This window comes from Camelina sativa, chromosome 17 (genome assembly GCF_000633955.1).
Source record: "Camelina sativa cultivar DH55 chromosome 17, Cs, whole genome shotgun sequence".
NCBI lineage: Eukaryota > Viridiplantae > Streptophyta > Magnoliopsida > Brassicales > Brassicaceae > Camelina > Camelina sativa.
In genome coordinates, this window is record NC_025701.1 from 19,772,616 (window position 1) to 19,791,553 (window position 18,938).

Sequence of the window (18,938 nt, forward strand, 5' to 3'; positions counted from 1 at the left end):
TTTTTTTTTTTTTTTTTTTTTTTTTTCTCTTTTCTTACAAATCATATCTACATTTTAGTGGCAGCAAATAAATACCTTACAAAGTCAAAGCCAAAGCCAAAGCCAAAAGAATTGCTTACACTACTAAGTAACTAACTCACCAAAATCTAACTTTGGGGGCTATATTTTGATCATCGCATTAACTATGCGACCCCTTTAAATAGAAGCCATGAGGCAACTGCTCTCTCATCATAATGTCAATTTCAAAGGTTTACGACAAACAAGTAACATAACCTGGGCTCACTTGCCAGTGTGTCAGAGAGTTCATGACAAGTCAACTCACACCACAACACTCTGATTAAACCCACAGTTTTTAGAACACACACACACATCTTAAAAATCTATCCAACCAAAGACCTTTCCTTAAATCCGCACTAAATCCATAAACCTATGGACCACTTACCTCACCCCTACTACTAGTGGATATATTCTTCTTTAATATATTAAACATAGTAAACCCACAAATATTATGTGGCTATATCAAAATTGGCAAATGTAGTAGATGGGGAAAAAAACAAAACCATTCTTAACACAGGTAGATAGAGTTCAGTGGTAAAGATTTGTTGTTGTACACATTACACTCGTTATCTCAACAGGAAGAGTTGAGTTTTGAAATCTCAGATGTACAAAAACAAAAAGTTAAAGTGGAATAAACAAAAGAGTGACAAATTCAATTTGGGGATTAGCATTCTAAGGTCAGACAACAGTTAAGGTACTGGATCTTACCTATGTACAAGCACAGGATAGAGCTGGAACAGGATAGTATCCACCATAACTCATTGGGAACTGATCGTGGAACCCAAAATTACCTTGCCACACTGCCCAACTGTTAATCTGAGCGGCTCATTAGTAGAAGTTGGGGTTGCTCTGCAACACAAGCGTCGTGGTGCCTGATCGAAATCAGTTAAAACAGAGGAAGAATCGTCAATTGCAAATCTTTAAAACAAAAAAACATTAGGTGATCAAAAGAAAAGATAATTATAAAAACCTCACCAAGTGCCAATTTTTACTCAGAGGAAATCCTTGGACCTGGATCTTTTCCACTTTGTGCAGAGGAAGAGAGCGTGGAAAACATAGAAGCTTCCTCTTCAAATCATCCTTTATCGAGGATCTCAAGTACGTTCCGAGTGTAGCATTGCCTTTTCGTCCTACGTCTTTCAAAAAGAAGCGGATAGGCTTCTTACAGAGAGATGAAATTGGAAGCTTTATGTCAAGATCAAACTCACTTGGCTGACTTATCCCATTCCAGGCAGAGAAGGAAAGTTCAGCTCGCTCAAGATCCCGTGGTAGGACAATACTCGGGAAAACTTGTACAACATAGCCAAGAGAGATCGAAAATGTCAGTTTGAGTGTATGATCGTAGCAGATGGATCGCTGCAAAACACAACTGGGATCCAGACTCATGGCTCTTGTCAAGAGTTTCAAACTATCTAACGTCGATAATCCCGGATAGAGAGGATTAACAGCTTCAACGTGATGAATTGAAACAAAAGGTGCAATGGGATGAGAGGATAAGAGACCATGAGCATCTCCCTTAATATCCCACTGCCACAAAATCATGGAATCAGCATTGTCGTATCAAAGATCCAATATATCATAGCCGCAGAGATGATGTAACAACATACCTGGTGAAAGCCAGGCTCTCTGGACAAAGGAACTCCGAGTTCGGTGATGCAGGCATGGAGACGATCGTCACTGCCATATAGCTTAGGGTATCTATCGAGGCAATCATCGTGAATGCGCGATAGAGCTTCCGCTAAAGGGTAGCTAATGGCAATGCCACCGCCTCCAAAGGCCATATTATGACTGAAGTAAGAGTTAGCAGAGTGACTCTCGGAAGGGTTTCCAATATAAACCATCTCTGAAGGATCGTACTTGCTTAACACGGCAACAAGATTGTGAACATTAAAGATAGTGTCATCATCTCCAAGAACAAACCACCGAACATCGGGGAGAGCAAGCCGAAAAGTCTCCATGGCAATGCGTGAGATGCGAAGTCCAGAAGGGTGACCAGTGGGATTAGTGTAACGAAAACGAGAACTGTCTTCAGAGACAATAATAGGAGGAAGTGAATCATCCCCTTCTACAGGAGAAACTTGCTCTTCAAGCCAGACATGACCACGCATCTGAGAAGGTTTCCACCATAACCTCACAAGTTCCTTACGACGTTCCCAAAGCTGTGAAGATCCAGCAATACCAAACATCAAGTGATTCAGAGACAACCGATCAAGTCTATCAATCTCCGAGAGAGTACGATTTCTAAATTCATGCTCGGATAAAGGAAGAGCTGGAAGAGACGGCGGCGGAGGAGGATGAACCTTAATCGGAGTATGATGGTGCCGTTTGTTCCAGAGATGATTGTCTTCCCAATCTTTAAGGAGATGCCAGCAACGAGAAGTGGTCGGAGAGAAGACGAGAGAGAGCCAAGCGACGGAGGCGAGAAGAAGAGCGGAGGTAGCGAGTAATGCGGTGGCGAAACGAGTGAGACGACAACGACGATTTCGAGAAGAGCAAGGACGGTGAGGAGGCGGAGAAGAAGAAGAATAAAGGTAAGGGATGAATGAGCACATGACGGTGAGGATTAAACGCATCGCCCCAACCGCACATTTCCGCCGCCGGGCGACGACGCAGTACGGCGGCGAATCAAGATTCCGATCGAATTAGGGCACAGGGTTTCGATCGCCACCGTCTCTAATTTTTTTCTCTCTCCTTCGCCGTCGCTTTGACCTTTGAGGGTTCGATTTTTATTTTCATAATTTTGGGGGTGGATTTTGGTAAGAAAAATTCGCCCAGGAAAAAATAAAATAAAAATAAAAAATTGGCATATAGTTAATGTGGATATAATAAATGGGCCTAATAAAGGCCCAATTAGGGTAACAGTGTAGTGGTACGGTCTCAATCTAGTGACCACATCTCATATGATACACTTCAGTTCAGTTCCCAGGTGGCATATAATTGTACTATCGGAAAGCCCAACGACCGTCACTATCATGTCAGAAAATCAGATTCGTTATCCTATCTTTTCATTTATCCTTTTTGTTTTTTTATTAATTGTTTTAAATCACAACTTTAATTTCTTTGAAGAAACGTTTTTTTTTTCTTTTTTTTCTCAAAATCTATTAATGTCCAAATCAGTTATAATTAGTATGTTTAATTCGGTAAAAAGAAGGTTAAAGTTTTTTTTATATATCGGTGCTGAAGTACAAAAGAACGGGCTACAAAGCAAATTAGACGAACTAAAATAACGAAACTTAATACAAAAGACAAGCTATAAGCTCATTGATTCTAACTTTGGACGGGAGAGAGCTTGTACTTGCTATCCATATTCTTTCCCTTTTCGTGTCCCCCCTTTTCTCGAACGCCGTACGTCCATATTTATAGGAAACTGTGTCGGTTCGTCGTCCGAAAAGATCAAAATACCCTTCTTTTTTTGAGGTTTATTTGGGCCTTTTCTAGGCCGGGTCTTTTGTTGGGTGAGGATCTACCCCTAACAGTATTCCCCCCTCAACACCAGTTCGTAGCTTTTTAGATGGAGAACTCTGTCCAAAGGACTCGTCTTCCCCTTGGAGTCTCGGCGTGGGAACTCAGCTCGTCCGGAGGGTTCCGGATTCTGAATTTCGATATTTAGAATGGTAATTTTGGACAAGATTTGAGGAAGTGAAAGGTTGCGTGTGAGATTCCTTGGTTTTCGACGCTAGAGGTCGAATCATCGAGTAAGGTTTCTGACGCTCGAAATCCGGAAGTCGTACCTTCACCAAACGCGTGTTGTAATGATTACGCTTCGAGAATCCTCCTTCCCTTCCAATAAATACCTCCTCTCTTCTTCATTTTCTTCATCTTGTCTACGAGTCATCCTCTGCTCCCGAATCGTCAGGTATTTTTCCTTCTTTCTTTAAATCGTTCATCTTCTTTTCTTGCTTGTTTACAATGACTTCCCCTCGATCCACTTCTTCCGACTACTCTGCGGCGAGTCACCTCCGGCAAGCGACTTCTTTGGATTCTGACGATGTCAACAGGCCGAGTCGTGTTGGGTCAAGGTCGTCGACGAGTCCTCATTCCGATGCATCTTCTGACTCGGCTTTATTTGCTGAACTTCAACGTTGGGCTTTCTCTCACGCGGCGACTACGAGTTCGTCTCGTCTTCCTTGTGCGATCCCCTCTCTGATTGATGAGGATCTAGAGGATCTAGACGATTCTTGTATTCCTGAGGATCGTGTCGTTGTTCGTGGGGCGCTGCCGGTCATCCCTCGCATTTCTGGGCCTAGGAGGCACATCCTTTCATACGTTCCCCGGACCACTCTTAAGTCTGAATCGGCTGAGAGAGCAGTTAGACTCGGCGGGTTGTCCCCTCTTCCTCTTATTATTATTCCGAACGAAAATCAGCTTCCTTGGGATGCTCCAGACGGCTACATCTGTCTCTCGGAGAAGCTTTTCACCGAGTGTGCAATCACATTTCCCCTTCCTGCTTTCCTGTTGTCATATTTGACGAATCGTAAGATGGCGATATCCCAATTTGCAATGGCGACTTTCCGGAATGCGGTTGGTATCTCTATATTGGCCGAGGCAGTGGGGATCAATCACCCGGTTTATACCCACAAACCAAAACACATCGCCGGGTGTTTATTACGTTGGTTTGAGGAGGCCTATACTCGTCGAGGGGACTAAGGGGAAGACTTACAACTAGGCCGGATCATATTTCTTCATGAAAGTAGTTCCGGAGGTCGTCGAAGATCCTTCAATTCCCTTATATTCTAGGTGGAATCTTTCACTTGGTAGCCGACCTGCTTTGTAGCTTCTTTACTTTGGTTTTCTGGTATCGTGATTAACTTTGTTTTTTTTTTTTGTCTTGCAGTTTCTGTGCCAAGGTGTCTGCTTCCCTACCCTGCTGCTTTTCGTGCTGAGGTTGACAAGATCAAGTCGGCTGGTCCTTACGTTTGGCCGGGGACTACTCGAGTGACGAGAAAGACATCAGTGAGGAATACTTCGTCGTCGAAAGTAAAAACTTCCAAATCGACAAGTAAGTATTTGAGTGAGTTACGGGTGACCGAGCTCATCTTTTTTAAAAAAAATTATCTTGTCAATTGGCAGGAATGGGGCGTCTAAACTTGGAGGTTCCTGACATTTCTGCTCGTTTCTGTCGATCCACTAGGACGCTGTCCATTCCAATTTCCGACCCTCCTCGTCCGCGTGATCATTCTGAGGATCTGTTGCCCGAACCTTTAGTGGGGAAGAAGACTGTTTCGTCGCAGGACGCCCGTCTCGCTGAGGCACATGCGGGGAAGAAGGCTGTCGTCCCTCCTCCACCTCCTAAGCGTCAGATCAGCTCGGCTGGAACACTTTCCTTAGGGAAAAGAAATAAAACGTCAGGTCGTCCAGACGCCGTTGAACGGGCTGGGGAGAGTACTCTGCAGAAGAGGAAGGACGGTTCGGGTTCGTCTGTTTCCGAGTCGACTAAGAGGCAGAAAAAGGGTGACTATGAGTGGGATTTCCGCTACTCCACGGCAACTCGTTCTTTCCCGACTGACTCTCTTTCTTGTGCTGAGCTGTTCCGCAAAATTTATTTCGGCACGGAGAATCTTATACCTACCGGTTGGTTAAAGGAGAAGGACGCGGTCATCGACGTTGCTTTCATCGACGCGGTTAAAGGAGAAGTTCTCTTTATAGATCGGTGCCGAGGCACAAAGGACAGGCTACAAAGCAAATTAGATGAATTAAAATGACAGAACTTAATACAAAAGACGAGTTGTGAGCTCGTCGATTCTAACTTTGGACGGGAGAGAGCTTGTACTTGCTATCCGTATTCTTTCCCTTTTCGTGTCCCCCTTTTTTCGAACGATGTACGTCCATATTTATAGGAAACTGTGTCGGTTCGTTGTCCGAAAAGACCAAAATACCTTTCTTTCCATAGAGTTTTATTTGGGCCTTTTTTGGGTCGGACCTTTTGTTGGAATGAGAATCTACCCTTAACAACAACAAATAGAAAACATTTAAAAAAACTACAATTCTAAAATAGTTGAATCAGTCATATGGATTATTATATAACTATATGGATTTAGGTTGGCATATAATTTTAAGCAATCGTGTGAAATTGAAAACGAGTGTACAGAGAGTTTAGGAATAAAACATAATACAGGAAAACCTCTATAGACTAATAAAGTTGGAACTAAGATATTTATTAATTTATCAATATATTGAGATATATGCTTAATTTCATAATCTTAGAAAAAATTCAATGTACAAAAAAAATCTTTCATAAAAGCAATTCTCAATTCAAAAAATAACATTATATTTTTTTGATGCAATATAAACTATTAGAGAATAAATCTAACAATAATACAAAAATGCAAATTGACACACAAAAAAAAAAATCAAGAGTCATATTTATAAAATTATTTTTTGTTATATGTTTATACTTTTAATTTCGAAAATACCAATACATTATTTTGTTTTAGCTTTTGTGAAATGTGTTAGAACGAGACTTTAGTAAAACAGAGGAAATATATTTATAAAATAAAACTTTTGATATAGTATAAGTAACAGGTCTTTCTATTTCTTGATTTAGAATTTTAGACTTCAATGAGATAAGTAATTCAAATTAAGCAATAACGTCGGTGTTTCCGAAAGATAACTCTCCTCAGTCCTCACCTACTCGTTGCTGCTGTGATTAATATTGTCGCAACTCAGAAAAAGGACCAGCACGAATCACGAAGAGAAAAAATGTATGCAAAGAATGATTAGTTGGGAAATCAAAGCATCAAATAGTAAAGACCGCATTAAACTAAAAGAAGCATGAAAAATGTGTCGGTGAGTGGCTGGTTGATTGGGGTCAATTTCAAGAGAAAATTGTGTATGTACACACACACAAATGTACAAGTACTTAATACTCAAGCGTCGAAGAAGAAGAGCACCACCTTACACGTTTTTGTATGTAGAAAATGAAAGATAACGACATCACATCTAACATCTTTACTTGACGACATCTTTGGATTCAAAATTAATTTAACTTAGGAAAACGAGTATTTTAATACTTGGGACAATGATTCTCCCACTCGTTCTTTTGCCGTTGAATTAATGTATATACATCAACTTGACATTATATTGTGTATTATTAAAATTTTATGGTTTAGAGAGTAACGAATAAGATACTCGTATGCATGTACCCGTGCACAATCTTGTGTCAGTCCGGTTGGTAGTGCGGTGCCTTATTTACATTGTTTGGAGATAGCATGTGTTTTGTTCTCTTTGAAAATCATTACAAAAAAGTTGCTTTACTTATGATTGGATTTATATAAGTCAAGAGAAATTTACGTCTTTTTGTTAGAAAGAAAAAAGCAAAACAATGTTTTTTTTTTCTCGAAAGCAATTGATTAGTAATTACCGACAAAACACTCTCTTAATTTGCTGTGAAACACTCTCTTAGCTTGCTGTTAAAAATTGTTAGCAAATCCTGTGTAACTTTACCGAAATTGTTGACCAGATTGCTAAATATAGCTATAGTTAACTACAAGAAAACATCAACATAGCAGTAACTAATTGTTAATTTTTTTTATAGAAATTAGTCGAAATAGATAAAAAAGTTGTCTCTGACCATCAATTTCGACGGTAATGGTTATCAGAATTTTAAATATTTTCTTACAGTTCTGATATTTTTGCTTGCTAGTATGCCTTACTGAATTTAATTGTTATGTTAGTTTGAAGAATATAAGAGATGTTCGTTTTATGACATTTGAAATTTTTGGTTAAATTATATATAAAAACTTTATTTTTATAAGTTGATAACAAATTTTGACAGAGAAATTAATAAATATATCTAGAATAAGCAATTGAATTTAAAGTTAGATATTAGTGTGATATTAAACTTTTTAGCTATGTGGCAAAAGTATATTTTTTTTTTTCACAAAAAGTGTCATTTATACATAATACATACAAATTAAGAAAACCATTTAAATTTCTAGTTTACCCTTTATAAATATATTAAAAAAAATTATTTTTCTAACTAATAAATTCAAACAATAGAGTTTAATTTTTAAAACTACATTGAAAACATAAAATGACACTCTTTTTGTAACTAAAAAAAAGTGGCAAAATGACACTCTTTGTGAAACAGAGAGAATATTATTCTATTGTAAAATTTTTGATAAGATAGTAAAAATATAGGGAAATGATTAAAACAAATTGGTATAATTTATTTTATAGAATTTCTTGTTACATACTTCATCTGTTTTTTTTTTTTTTTTTTCAGCAAAAATGATTTATATTGATGAATGAAAATAATCGTTATACAATGAATTAGAAAGCCATGGTGGAGGTGAAAACAATCCGAATAGAAAGTAGAGAAATTACATCCAAACTTTGCCAGATTATGGGCAGCAGAATTACATGATCTTGGGGAAAAACAAATCTAGTATTAATAAACCGTACAGCCCAACCTTTAATATCTTGAATTATTCCAGCGATAGAAATATCAATCTGTTCATCATTCAATATCTTTGTGAGTGTTTCATTGTCTCCTTCAAATTCAACAGTTGTTAGTCCTCTGATCCAGGTCTGTTGTATCGCGACTAGAAGTGCTTTTGCTTCTGCTTCAAGAGTTGATGATACCCTGTCTGTTCTTGATGCTCTCCATCCTAAAGATACGCCATTGTGGTCTCTAAGTATCCAACCACTTTTGGACTCATTTGTATTATTGTCGAAAGCAGCATCATACTTACATTTTGTGTAAGGTGTCATTGGACGCATCCACATACTCATTGATCTCGCCCTTTGAATGTTATTTTTGTTTGGTGTTTCCTCCAGGAGTCTGAGCCATTCCCGTATATCTGCCTGTGCCCTGAGTATGATTGTTCCCGGTTTATCCTGAATGCCTTCAAATATGAATGTATTTCGACTCTTCCAAATGTGCCATAATTGCCAAAATGGATGATATCTATTGTTTAGGGAATTGGTTTTATCATTGTGATATCCAAGTAAAGCCTCAATGAAGCATTCAACATTTGTGTAATTGATAGCAAAAAGAGAAGTAGGTAAATTTGTTTGTAACCAAATCGATTCAGCAAAAGGACATGAAAAGAGGATATGTTCTATTGTTTCATCTGCTTGAAGGCATCTTGGACAAATTGGGTCCAGGTTAATACCACGGCTCTTCAAACGTGTAAGTGTTGGCAAAGATTGGGATATAACACGCCAAAGGAAATGTTTCAGTTTCGGTAGAATGTTAAGTCTCCATATTTTCTGCTTTAGGATAACTGATCCATGGGGAATTGGTGGAAGTCCATTTGGGTGATTTGGATCATGCATGATTAACCAAAAACCAGAACGTACTGTATAACTGCCCGATTTATTATAGTGCCATATGACTTTGTCTGGATTTGGGGTGCGTGTTAGATAAGTATTGAGGATGTGTTCTTGGTCGTTTTCTTGTATTTCATATCTAATTTTTCCCGTATCCCAAAATTGATAATCTCCATTTTTACATATGAAATCCCCAAGATAAGATTCTGAGTTTGTTATCAAACTATACGCAGGCTTTGGTGGATGAGCTGGAATCACATTATCAATACCTATTCGAATGCTTTTTCCGTCACCAACAGTATAACGGTACCCGAGTTTAATCACTTTTAACCCTTCAAGAATTGAACCCCACCCATATGATTGGTTAGCTCGCTGGCGTGCATCTAGAATATCCTCATCCCTATAATATCTACTTTTATAAACCTTTGCAAACAAAGAGTTTGGGTGCTGTATTAATCGCCATGCTAACTTAGCAAGTAAAGCGTCATTGAATTTTGCTAGATCCTTGAAACCCAATCCACCCTCAGATTTTGGATGCTGAAGACGCTTCCAAGCTATCCATGGAAGTCCTCTGTTTTGATTGCCCTTTTCCCACCATTTTTTGTAAAATGCTATCTATTTCTGATATTATGCCTTGAGGGAGTTTAAAACAAGACATTGAATAAACATGCATTGCTATTGCCACCGTTTTGATAAGTATTTCTTTACCAGCAGGTGAAAGGTGACGTCCTCGCCAAGTAGATGTTCGTTGTTTAACTTTGTCAATGATGTAACGAAACATTTCGATCTTTTGTCTTCCAAACTGTTCTGGGAGGCCAAGATATTTGCCTCCTCCCCCATGATTTGGTATCTGTAAGATTTTCTTCAGCCTGTTCTGTAGTTGTCCTGGTACTCTTGAGCCAAATGTAATGAGTGATTTGTTAGTGTTTATCTTTTGGCCTGAGTAATATTCATAAACCTCAAGGGCCTCTTTTATTGCTTTGCAATTTCTAGCATCGGCTTTGCAAAAGTATAAAGAGTCGTCAGCAAATTGTAAATGAGTAATAGGTGGGACTCCGTTTCCTATTCTCACACCACTTATATCACCATCTTTCACTCTCATATTAATCAAATGACTCATTATATCAGCACAAAGTATGAATAAATAGGGTGATAATGGATCTCCTTGGCGAATTCCTCTTTCAGGAACAACCATTCCATGTGGGATGCCATTGATTAAGATAGAAAAGTTTACAGACCGAACAGAAGCCATGATCCATTGAATCCACTTTTTTGAAAAGCCAAATAGCTGCATTGTTGTTTCTAAAAAATCCCATTCTACCCTATCATAAGCTTTAGTTACATCTGTTTTAATGGCCATATAGTTTTGGGATACTCTTTTTCTTGATTTTAAAGAATGTATAACTTCATGAGCAATCATGATATTGTCAGTGACCAATCTCCCAGGTATGAATGCAGCTTGAGTATCAGAAACAATAGAATCGAGATGCTTTTTAAGCCTATTAACAAGACATTTGGAGATGATCTTGTATAAAACATTGCATAGTGCAATATGTCTATACTCTGAAAGCATTGTAGCATCGGTTGTCTTTGGTATAAGGCATATATTGGTATGATTTATGGATGACTTCATGTAAGCAGTCTCAAAAAAATCTTTTACTTCCTTTGTGATGTCCGGACCTATAATTCCCCAATATTCTTTATAGAACCGAGCTGTAAGACCATCTGGTCCATGAGCTCTATCATCACCAATATAGGAAAGGGCTTCGTATATCTCTTCAGTGGTAAAGTCTTTTGTAAGGTCGGCATTGATATCTGGAGTTACTGTTGCTGGAAAGTCACCGAAGTCAATTGGCGAGACTGGTATTCTGCTTGGTGTGTAAACAGAGGAAAAATATTTTTGTGCGTGTTCACCAATGCTCTGATCGCCACTGTAGACATTGTCATCTACATCTTTGATGAAGGATATTAAGTTTTTGGCATATCGAATTTTGGTACTTGCGTGAAAGTAACCAGTATTTCGATCCCCACAGTGTAGCCATCTCTTTCTGCTCTTAGTGTGCCAATAATACTCTTCATCTTTGTATGCTCTGCTTAGTTCATCTTGAAGTCTAGGTATGTGCCTTCTATGGTACCTATTAGTGCTTTCCATGGCTTTATTAAGCTCCTTTTGATAAAATTCTATCCTCTTTGCCGAGTTGAGATTAGCATCGTGTTTTCTACTGGCCATCATTCTTCTGCAGCAAGTTATTTGGTCGCATATTGAAAAATAACTCTGCTGCTTACACTGGTTCTATCCTTTTTCGACTGATTGAGCAAAATTTTCTATTTCTGTGAGACGTCTATCAAAACGAAAAGGTTTGGTTGTAGTTTGTTGAATTGGATCTATGTTAGTGAGAATAGGTTTGTGATCTGATCCATTAAATTCAAGAAACTCTGCTTCTGCATTTGAGAACAAAGCCCTCCATTCCGAGTTGATCATCACTCGATCCAAACAGCATTTTATGGTATAATTGTGTCTCTCCCCCACCCAGGAGAACCTATCCCCTTTGGCTTTCAAATCATCTAGATCACATGCGGCTATCATGTGGTTGAAACTTCGGAATGTCCACGCATCTCTTGGAGGTCCACCAACTTTCTCTGTGTTTCCTCTTATTTCATTAAAATCGCCTGCAATCATCCAAGGACCTGAACGAGTAGTACCAAGATGTTCAAGATAATCCCAAAAGGAATGGCGTAAACTTGGATTCAGATTACCATAAACACCAGAAAAATAAAAGTCATTATTATTATAGGTAATGTGCGAGTCAATAATATGTTCATCCTGATACAGAGTAGATAACTTTACATCATCAGCCCACATCAAGGCTAAACTACCACTCCAACCACGGGGGGTTCAGTTACAACATTATTATAGCCTAAAACAGAAGCAAAGTTGCAAACTACATTACTAGCGTTTAGAGTTTCACATAAAAACAAGACATGTGGTTTTAAAATTCTACATAAACGTTTTAATCTAGATTATGTCAGCGGCGCACAGATGCCCTGACAGTTCTAGGAGACGACTCTCATGGAGGCTTTGAGGGAACCGGCCCCCTCGCGGCTATGTCCATACAGTTAATGCTTGAAGAAGCTTCCCACTCAACCTTACTCCTCTTAATCTGACACAGGACCGTCAGATCGTCATCAGCTTCACATTGTTGGTAGTAGTACTCAACTTCATCATTCTTGCGCTTTCTCGATATTGGTTGTGTAGCCTCCTCATCAGTAGGTTGCGAACTTTTTCTGTTAAACTTCATCAGTAAGTAGCGGAGTCGCTCTGCAGTGAGTTCCGTGTCTTCAAAGACACTTGGAGAGGAGGAATCGTCAGACTCTATTATTAGAAATTCCTTGTCTTGTGGATCCCTTTGCAATCCCGGGATATAGCCAACAAGGTAGAGGTTTTGAGTGGTAGTTTCTTCACCGTCTGGAAGGTCAGGGAATTGGCCAGGGTGTGGATAATACTCATCCGGGTCAATGTTTTCTGCATCGTCATCATCTCCTGGTGGATTATCATTCGGGGGGTCGTCATTTGGAGGATCATCAAAAGAGAGGGGGCATTCTTTTGCTTCGTGAGTTAAGGCACCACATTTAGAACAAAAGTTCTTAAGCCTTTCATAACGGAACTTGAGAATTGTATTCTCACCGCCAGCAAACTGAAAGTTTCTCATAAAACGCAGAGGCTGGTCGCAATTCCAATTAACACAAATTCTCACGAATTCAACCAGATTTGCAGTTTCATCGAAATCAATCGCCTCTACAGGGCCAATTTTTGAACCGATGTAATCCACCATTGCAGTAGTGAGATATTGGACGAGAATGCCACGCACCTGGATCCAGAATGGAATGAATTTTAGAGTTTCATCTGTTATATTCGGGTACCAACGGTGAACCGACACCATCCATTCGTTAAAAGACCATGGGCCGCGACGGAGTACAAGATTGAGGGTTTCCTCTGATTTGAAGATGAAAAGAACTTTACCCTCGCCCAGAATACGGCCACGGCATTGGTTAGCAAATCCCCAGATTTTTGGCATTTGGCCTAGAATTGCCCTCAGATTCTGCTTTTTTGGATTCAACACTGAGACGATTAGGGAGAATCTGTTTGTGTTGGCAGCGTGGCCACATAGTTCCGGTGGCAATGGGATTGGAGTATCCGCAATACCCAGATCCAGATTCTGAAGATTTTTGCGAAGATTGTCACTCATTTTCGATTGTTTCGTGTACTGGGTTTTCCAATACCAATGGAAATGTGATCGAATCCCATTGATCAAAGGGGTGTATATATAGTGTTTGGACCATGGCGGTTTTTCGTGGCGATTATCAATAGAGAGAATCATGGAAAAGAAACTGTCAACAGATAACTGTAACAGACAACAACCGTCAATCCAAAACCAAAAACTGCTTTTGTTTGTCGGAAAAAGACTCCAATTCGGAGAAGGGGATGGGCGAAGAAGAAGAATTTGGGGATCGCCCATAGAATCGCCCTCAGAGCGAAAAAGCTTCAAAAAAAATCATTAACACATACTTCATCTGTTTCTTATTAATCCATTTTATAGGAAAAACGGTTTATTTTTAAATTATCTATGGATTTTTTAATAGTTATTGATGATGAACTATAAATTTGAAAAAAATAACTAAATATTATTGGTTTAAATTTATAGAAAATTATAAAAGACAAAAAATAATATATTTATAATAAACTTTATAATGTGTTGTGTAGGTGTGAAAAATCTAAAAAATAAATTAATTAGGAACAAAGTGGGTATATTTCATTCTCATCTCAATCAACTTCGAGACAACATGTAGAAACGAATTTATTAGCAAGAAATATTCTGAAAGCCGAAAATAGTTTTGTCATATTTTTTAAAAATTTGATAAATAAAATGCATTTTTGTCAAACAAACAAATTGAATAGAGAAACTATCAAACACGTGAGAGATGATTCACAAAACGATCCAACATACATATTATGGTCCCCATTTTGAAACTTCCGATTTAAATTTCGTATTTGACGGTAGCGTGACAACTTCGAAAAGACTAAACCATAAGACCGATCGAGGTGCATTCACTAGTCGCCACTACCGTATAATAATAAATCGAAACTTTCAATCTCCTTTTGTAGAAAAAACAACAAATACAAAACAAAAATGTGTATACGTGAGCAAATAATACCCATAAATATTACTATTAATGATTGGACAATATTATAAAAAAAAAAAAAAAAAAAAAAAAAAAANAAAAGTGTTTATTAAAGAGTGTAATCGTAGTGGTTATAACGTCAGTGCAGCTTCTTCTTCTTCTTCCTCTTGTTAATCACAACTGGTCAAACTCTGCTTCTCTCTCTATCTCTCTCTTGTTCCTTAATCCAAAAAATTAAAGAAACCATTTTAATCTTCTTCTTTCTTCTTCTTGTTTAATCACAAACCCACCAAACAAACACACACATTCCTAAAAAATCAGATCTTCATTCTCTGATTCCTCTGTTCCTTCTTTGTCGGCTGTTACAAAAAACCCTACCCACTTTTTTTGTTCTCTCCTCCTTAGTATTAATCACAGAACCCTCCTCACTCAAACTTTCACACCATTTCCAAAATGTCTTGTTTCTTAAGTTGTGTCCGTTTCGATATCACAGCCACAACCACAACCACCGACAACAACAAACCCACGGTTACGGAATCTGGTTCTGTCTCCGGTGTGACTTGTTATACCTGGGATGACGTTGAGTCTCTCACTTCCAATTTCTCTAGACTTATTGGCTCAGGTGGCTACAGTAGTATCTACTTGGCTCGTTTGTCTGGCTCTATCAACGCTGCTCTCAAGGTTCATGTTAGTAGCCATCGTCTTTACCAAGTGTTTAGGTCTGAGCTTGAGATTTTGCTTCGTCTTCAACATCCTCACATTGTTAAGCTTCTTGGTTACTTTGACGATTCAGGTTCCTTTCTCTCTTAAATCCGTTATTACCAATTCAATTATGTTTAGCGAATTTAAGGATCGGTCCCTGATTTTGGTTTAGATTCTTTAAATTCTTGGATTTGTTGATTCATCATCAAGATTTGATTAATCAAGAACTGGTCCTATTGAATTATTCACACTCATAAAAGTCAAATACTTTATAACGTACTAAGCTTTAATTAAGCTTTATTCTTGTCTTGTCCTTATATATATAGATTTGTTTCTTTAACCATTTAGTGTTTTTTCACTTTTACCCTAATTTGTTAGCTTTTCATTGTTGCAAATTATTTGTCTTTTAAGTGTGAATCTAATCTTGTTGTTGTTATTGTCTTCCAGAAGAAACTGGTGCACTTTTACTAGAGTACCTTCCTCAAGGTAACCTCCAAGAGAAGCTTAACCGCAACAACAAACAAGTGTTGCCATGGAGAAACCGAACCGCTATAGCGTATCAGGTTGCGCAAGCAATTGAACATATTCATGAGAAATGTAGTCCTCAGATTGTGCACGGCGACATCAAATCCTCCAATATCCTTCTTGACAAACATTTCAACTCCAAGCTATGCGATTTCGGATCAGCAAAGGTCGGGTTCTCGTCGATGGTTCAGCCTTCTAAGACGACGTCAACGATGTCACCACGATCCAAGCAAGTGATGATGATTGGTTCTCCAGGTTACACAGATCCTCACTACTTAAGAACCGGGATTGCTTCGAAGAAGATGGATATGTATGGGTTTGGAGTGGTGGTTCTCGAGTTGGTTTCAGGGAAAGAAGCGGTTAGCTCTGAGAGAGGTGAGATGCTGGTGCACACAGCAGCTCCATTGATCCATGAGATCCTTGATTCGAATGGATATATCGAAGAAGAGAAGATGAGACAGTTCTTGGATCCAAGGTTGTTGTCCAGGGACGCTAGTCTTGATTTAGAAGAGGTTAAGACAATGCTAAGTGTGGCTGCTTTTTGTCTTCGTAGCGCTCCATCGTTGAGACCATCGGCTTCTCAAGTAGTCCAAACTCTTGTCAAGAAGATCCCGTCTTTGTCTTTCCTCGGTTGTGGAAAAGAAGAGTGATAGTAATGTTATATATATATGTAAATAATAAAATTAACCCGTGTGTTTTAAGACGATGAGGTTTAGGTAGTGATTGTTGTGTGTAGGTCTAGTTGTTGGTTTGTCAAAGACACAAAAAGAGGTGAGAAGATTTTGAGTTTTGTTGTATAGGAGAGATTCTGCGAAAACAACCCGAAGAAAAAAGGAGGAGGGTTCAAATGCTTCTGCTTAGTGATGTGTATAGTAAAAAAAAACACAAAACAACAATTCGTGTGGATTGCATTTTGTAAACATAAATGTGTGATGATGATTTGATACAAACGATTGAGAGAATTTGTTTGCCTTCACAAACCGAACCAAATTAGCCAAAAGGCTCGAAACGAACCGAAATTTTGGTAATTTAATTAATTCAGATGCGGTTTATTTGGTGAAACATATCGAAAAAAGGAAGCATGAAATTCGGTAACCGGTTTGGTTAGGAACTACCAGAACAAAATTATTAGTGGTGGGGCATATAAACCGAACAAAATTAGCCGAATGGCTCGAAACGAACCGATGAGTTGGGTAATTTAATTCAGATTCAGTTTATAGAACGAAACATGAAATTTGGTTACCGGTTTGGTTAGGAACCACCAAACCAAAAATTACCATATTTTCTTCAGAATTGTATCCTGAATCTATATTTTAATCGAAAGATTATCTGAAATAAACTAAATTTAAGCAAATTTTTTGAAAACGTTGATAATAATAAACCAAAATTGAACTTACTTTTTGGTTCCAATTGGCAATGGAACCGATATTTGTCCAAAAATTAACCAAACCAATTTGACTTTTTAAAAACCGAATAAACCGAAGCCGTAAGAAGTAAAAACGCTGAGCTTTGATTCATTTTTATACTCTTCGACTGACGAGACCCACACTCGGCGAAGCAATGTCGTCTTTTGCGCTAACGTTGTTACCTTCTCCGTCTCTGGTGTCGGTGAGGAGCACTAAACTCGGGCGAAGTGTCAGTAACGGTAGCCGGAATTGGTCGGGACTCACTAAATTGTCGGAGAAATCGAAGAGCAGACGAAATTGTGGTCTCTGCTGCAAGGCGGAGCTGTCAGAGCTAGCTCCAGTCGCCTCTGCTGCTTATGGTGTTCTTCTTCTAGGAGGCGGTCTCTTCGCCTGTAAGTTACTGATCTCATGATTTCTGACGTTTTAGTTGGACTTCGTTTTTGGGCTCAATTCCACTAAAAATTTTGAACTTTTTGTTCCTCAAAATTGAAGATAGCAAATCTGGAAGCAAAGGTTCCCTCTTTGGTGGTTTGACCGGTTCTGTTCTTATGGCATCTGTAAGATCTCTCTCTCTCTCTCTCTCTCTCTCTTTGTTTGTTTGTTTCTAGTTGCTGCATAGTCTGTTTAATCTGAACTTGTCCTTTGAGGAAGCTAGCGAGGAATTAAGTGCACTAATGAAGCTAGTTTTGTTTTAAGTTCATTGAGAAAATGGTGTTTTCGTGTCTTTAGAGGGAGGAGGCTTAAGAAACTATCTAAATCTTAACAGTTGATCTGTCATAATCTTCAGATGATGTAGCATACCCCCTGTTCCTTTAAACTATATATAATTGACTCTTATATGCCTTTTTACCTTGTAAAATGAGACCCCCTCTTGGTCAGTAATATTTTTGAAGGTCTGATCAACCTTAATAAATTCGGAAGCTTGTCTGATCAACCCCTGTTTGTTTTCTATGTTAGCTGGTGTATTGTATCTTCTTGATTGTGTTCCTCCAAAGTTTGTCTTATACAAAAACCTTTGTTTCTCATTTGTGCTCTACGTTTCGGTTTTATGATCAATGACTGCATAACTGAAAGGATCCACATCTTCTTGTTCAACTGTTTATACGGTTACAAACTTGTTAACTTAGGCTTCCAATATAGGCCTACTTCCTTACTAAATCACCAGAGACAAGAGTTCTTGGTGACACCATAGGACTTGGCGCTGCCTTCCTCTTTGCTTCTGTCTTTGGTAAGCTCCTCTTAAGAAGATGTGCTTTGATGTTTGCATATATTTCAAATGTGCAACAGACCTCTTCTCATCGCATGGGATTTTTCTGTTCTTTCTACAACTTTCTTGCAGGATTTCGTTTAGCATCTTCCCGGAAACCAGTCCCAGCGGGACCGTTACTACTCCTTTCCATCGGCATGTTGTCCTTCTTTGTAATGGCGTATATGCACGACAGTTTACCTCCTATATACGTACCTGATCCGTTACCTTTACCTTAGCCTAGATGAGAGCATTTGGCTTATAACCTGAGAGGAAAGCTCTCAAAAGTATGAATCAAAAACAGTTTTGCTTTCCCCACCACGCCAATAAATTGCAAAGCTGTGTGAGGCTAATGTGGAGAGAATAATGTTTGTTTCAGATGCATCTCCATTCAAGAATTTGTTAAGTGACTTTGTTTGATGTTGAAATGATCCAAATATAAAGTTTGATGTTGAATGATCCTACAGAGAAAGTTATAATATTTTGTGGACCATACTATTGAGAATCGTTGGGTCCTAAATAGCTTCCCTTACACCTTAGAAGCACAT

At 38.6% G+C, this 18,938-nt stretch overlaps 2 protein-coding genes across 2 annotated transcripts; one reads left to right on the forward strand and one right to left on the reverse strand.

Annotated features, from left to right (window-relative positions):
* LOC104757683 lies at positions 543-2,800 on the reverse strand. The gene is made up of 3 exons (XM_010480440.2): positions 1,665-2,800; positions 1,033-1,584; positions 543-929 (listed from the first exon to the last, which is right to left on the reverse strand). Exons 1-3 carry the CDS (start codon positions 2,628-2,630, stop codon positions 816-818), a joined length of 1,632 nt encoding a protein of 543 aa, XP_010478742.1. The 5' UTR covers positions 2,631-2,800; the 3' UTR covers positions 543-815.
* On the forward strand, positions 14,746-18,883 carry LOC104757686 (probable receptor-like protein kinase At1g33260). The gene is made up of 7 exons (XM_010480442.2): positions 14,746-15,304; positions 15,661-16,384; positions 16,475-16,509; positions 17,246-17,536; positions 17,637-17,701; positions 18,285-18,372; positions 18,484-18,883. The coding sequence occupies exons 1-7, from the start codon at positions 14,965-14,967 to the stop codon at positions 18,627-18,629; spliced, it is 1,689 nt and encodes a 562-aa protein (XP_010478744.2). The 5' UTR covers positions 14,746-14,964; the 3' UTR covers positions 18,630-18,883.

Coding starts and splice junctions, on each gene's coding strand:
- LOC104757683 (XM_010480440.2), bottom strand. CDS start 2,630: ATGCGTTTAATCCTCACCGTCATGTGCTCATTCATCCCTTACCTTTAT. Junction 1,585..1,664: donor GAGAGCCTGGCTTTCACCAG/GTATGTTGTTAC, acceptor ATTTTGTGGCAG/TGGGATATTAAGGGAGATGC. Junction 930..1,032: donor TGAGTAAAAATTGGCACTTG/GTGAGGTTTTTA, acceptor GATTTCGATCAG/GCACCACGACGCTTGTGTTG.
- LOC104757686 (XM_010480442.2), top strand. CDS start 14,965: ATGTCTTGTTTCTTAAGTTGTGTCCGTTTCGATATCACAGCCACAACC. Junction 16,510..17,245: donor TGTCAAAGACACAAAAAGAG/GTGAGAAGATTT, acceptor AAAAACGCTGAG/CTTTGATTCATTTTTATACT. Junction 17,702..18,284: donor GTTCTGTTCTTATGGCATCT/GTAAGATCTCTC, acceptor CTTCCAATATAG/GCCTACTTCCTTACTAAATC.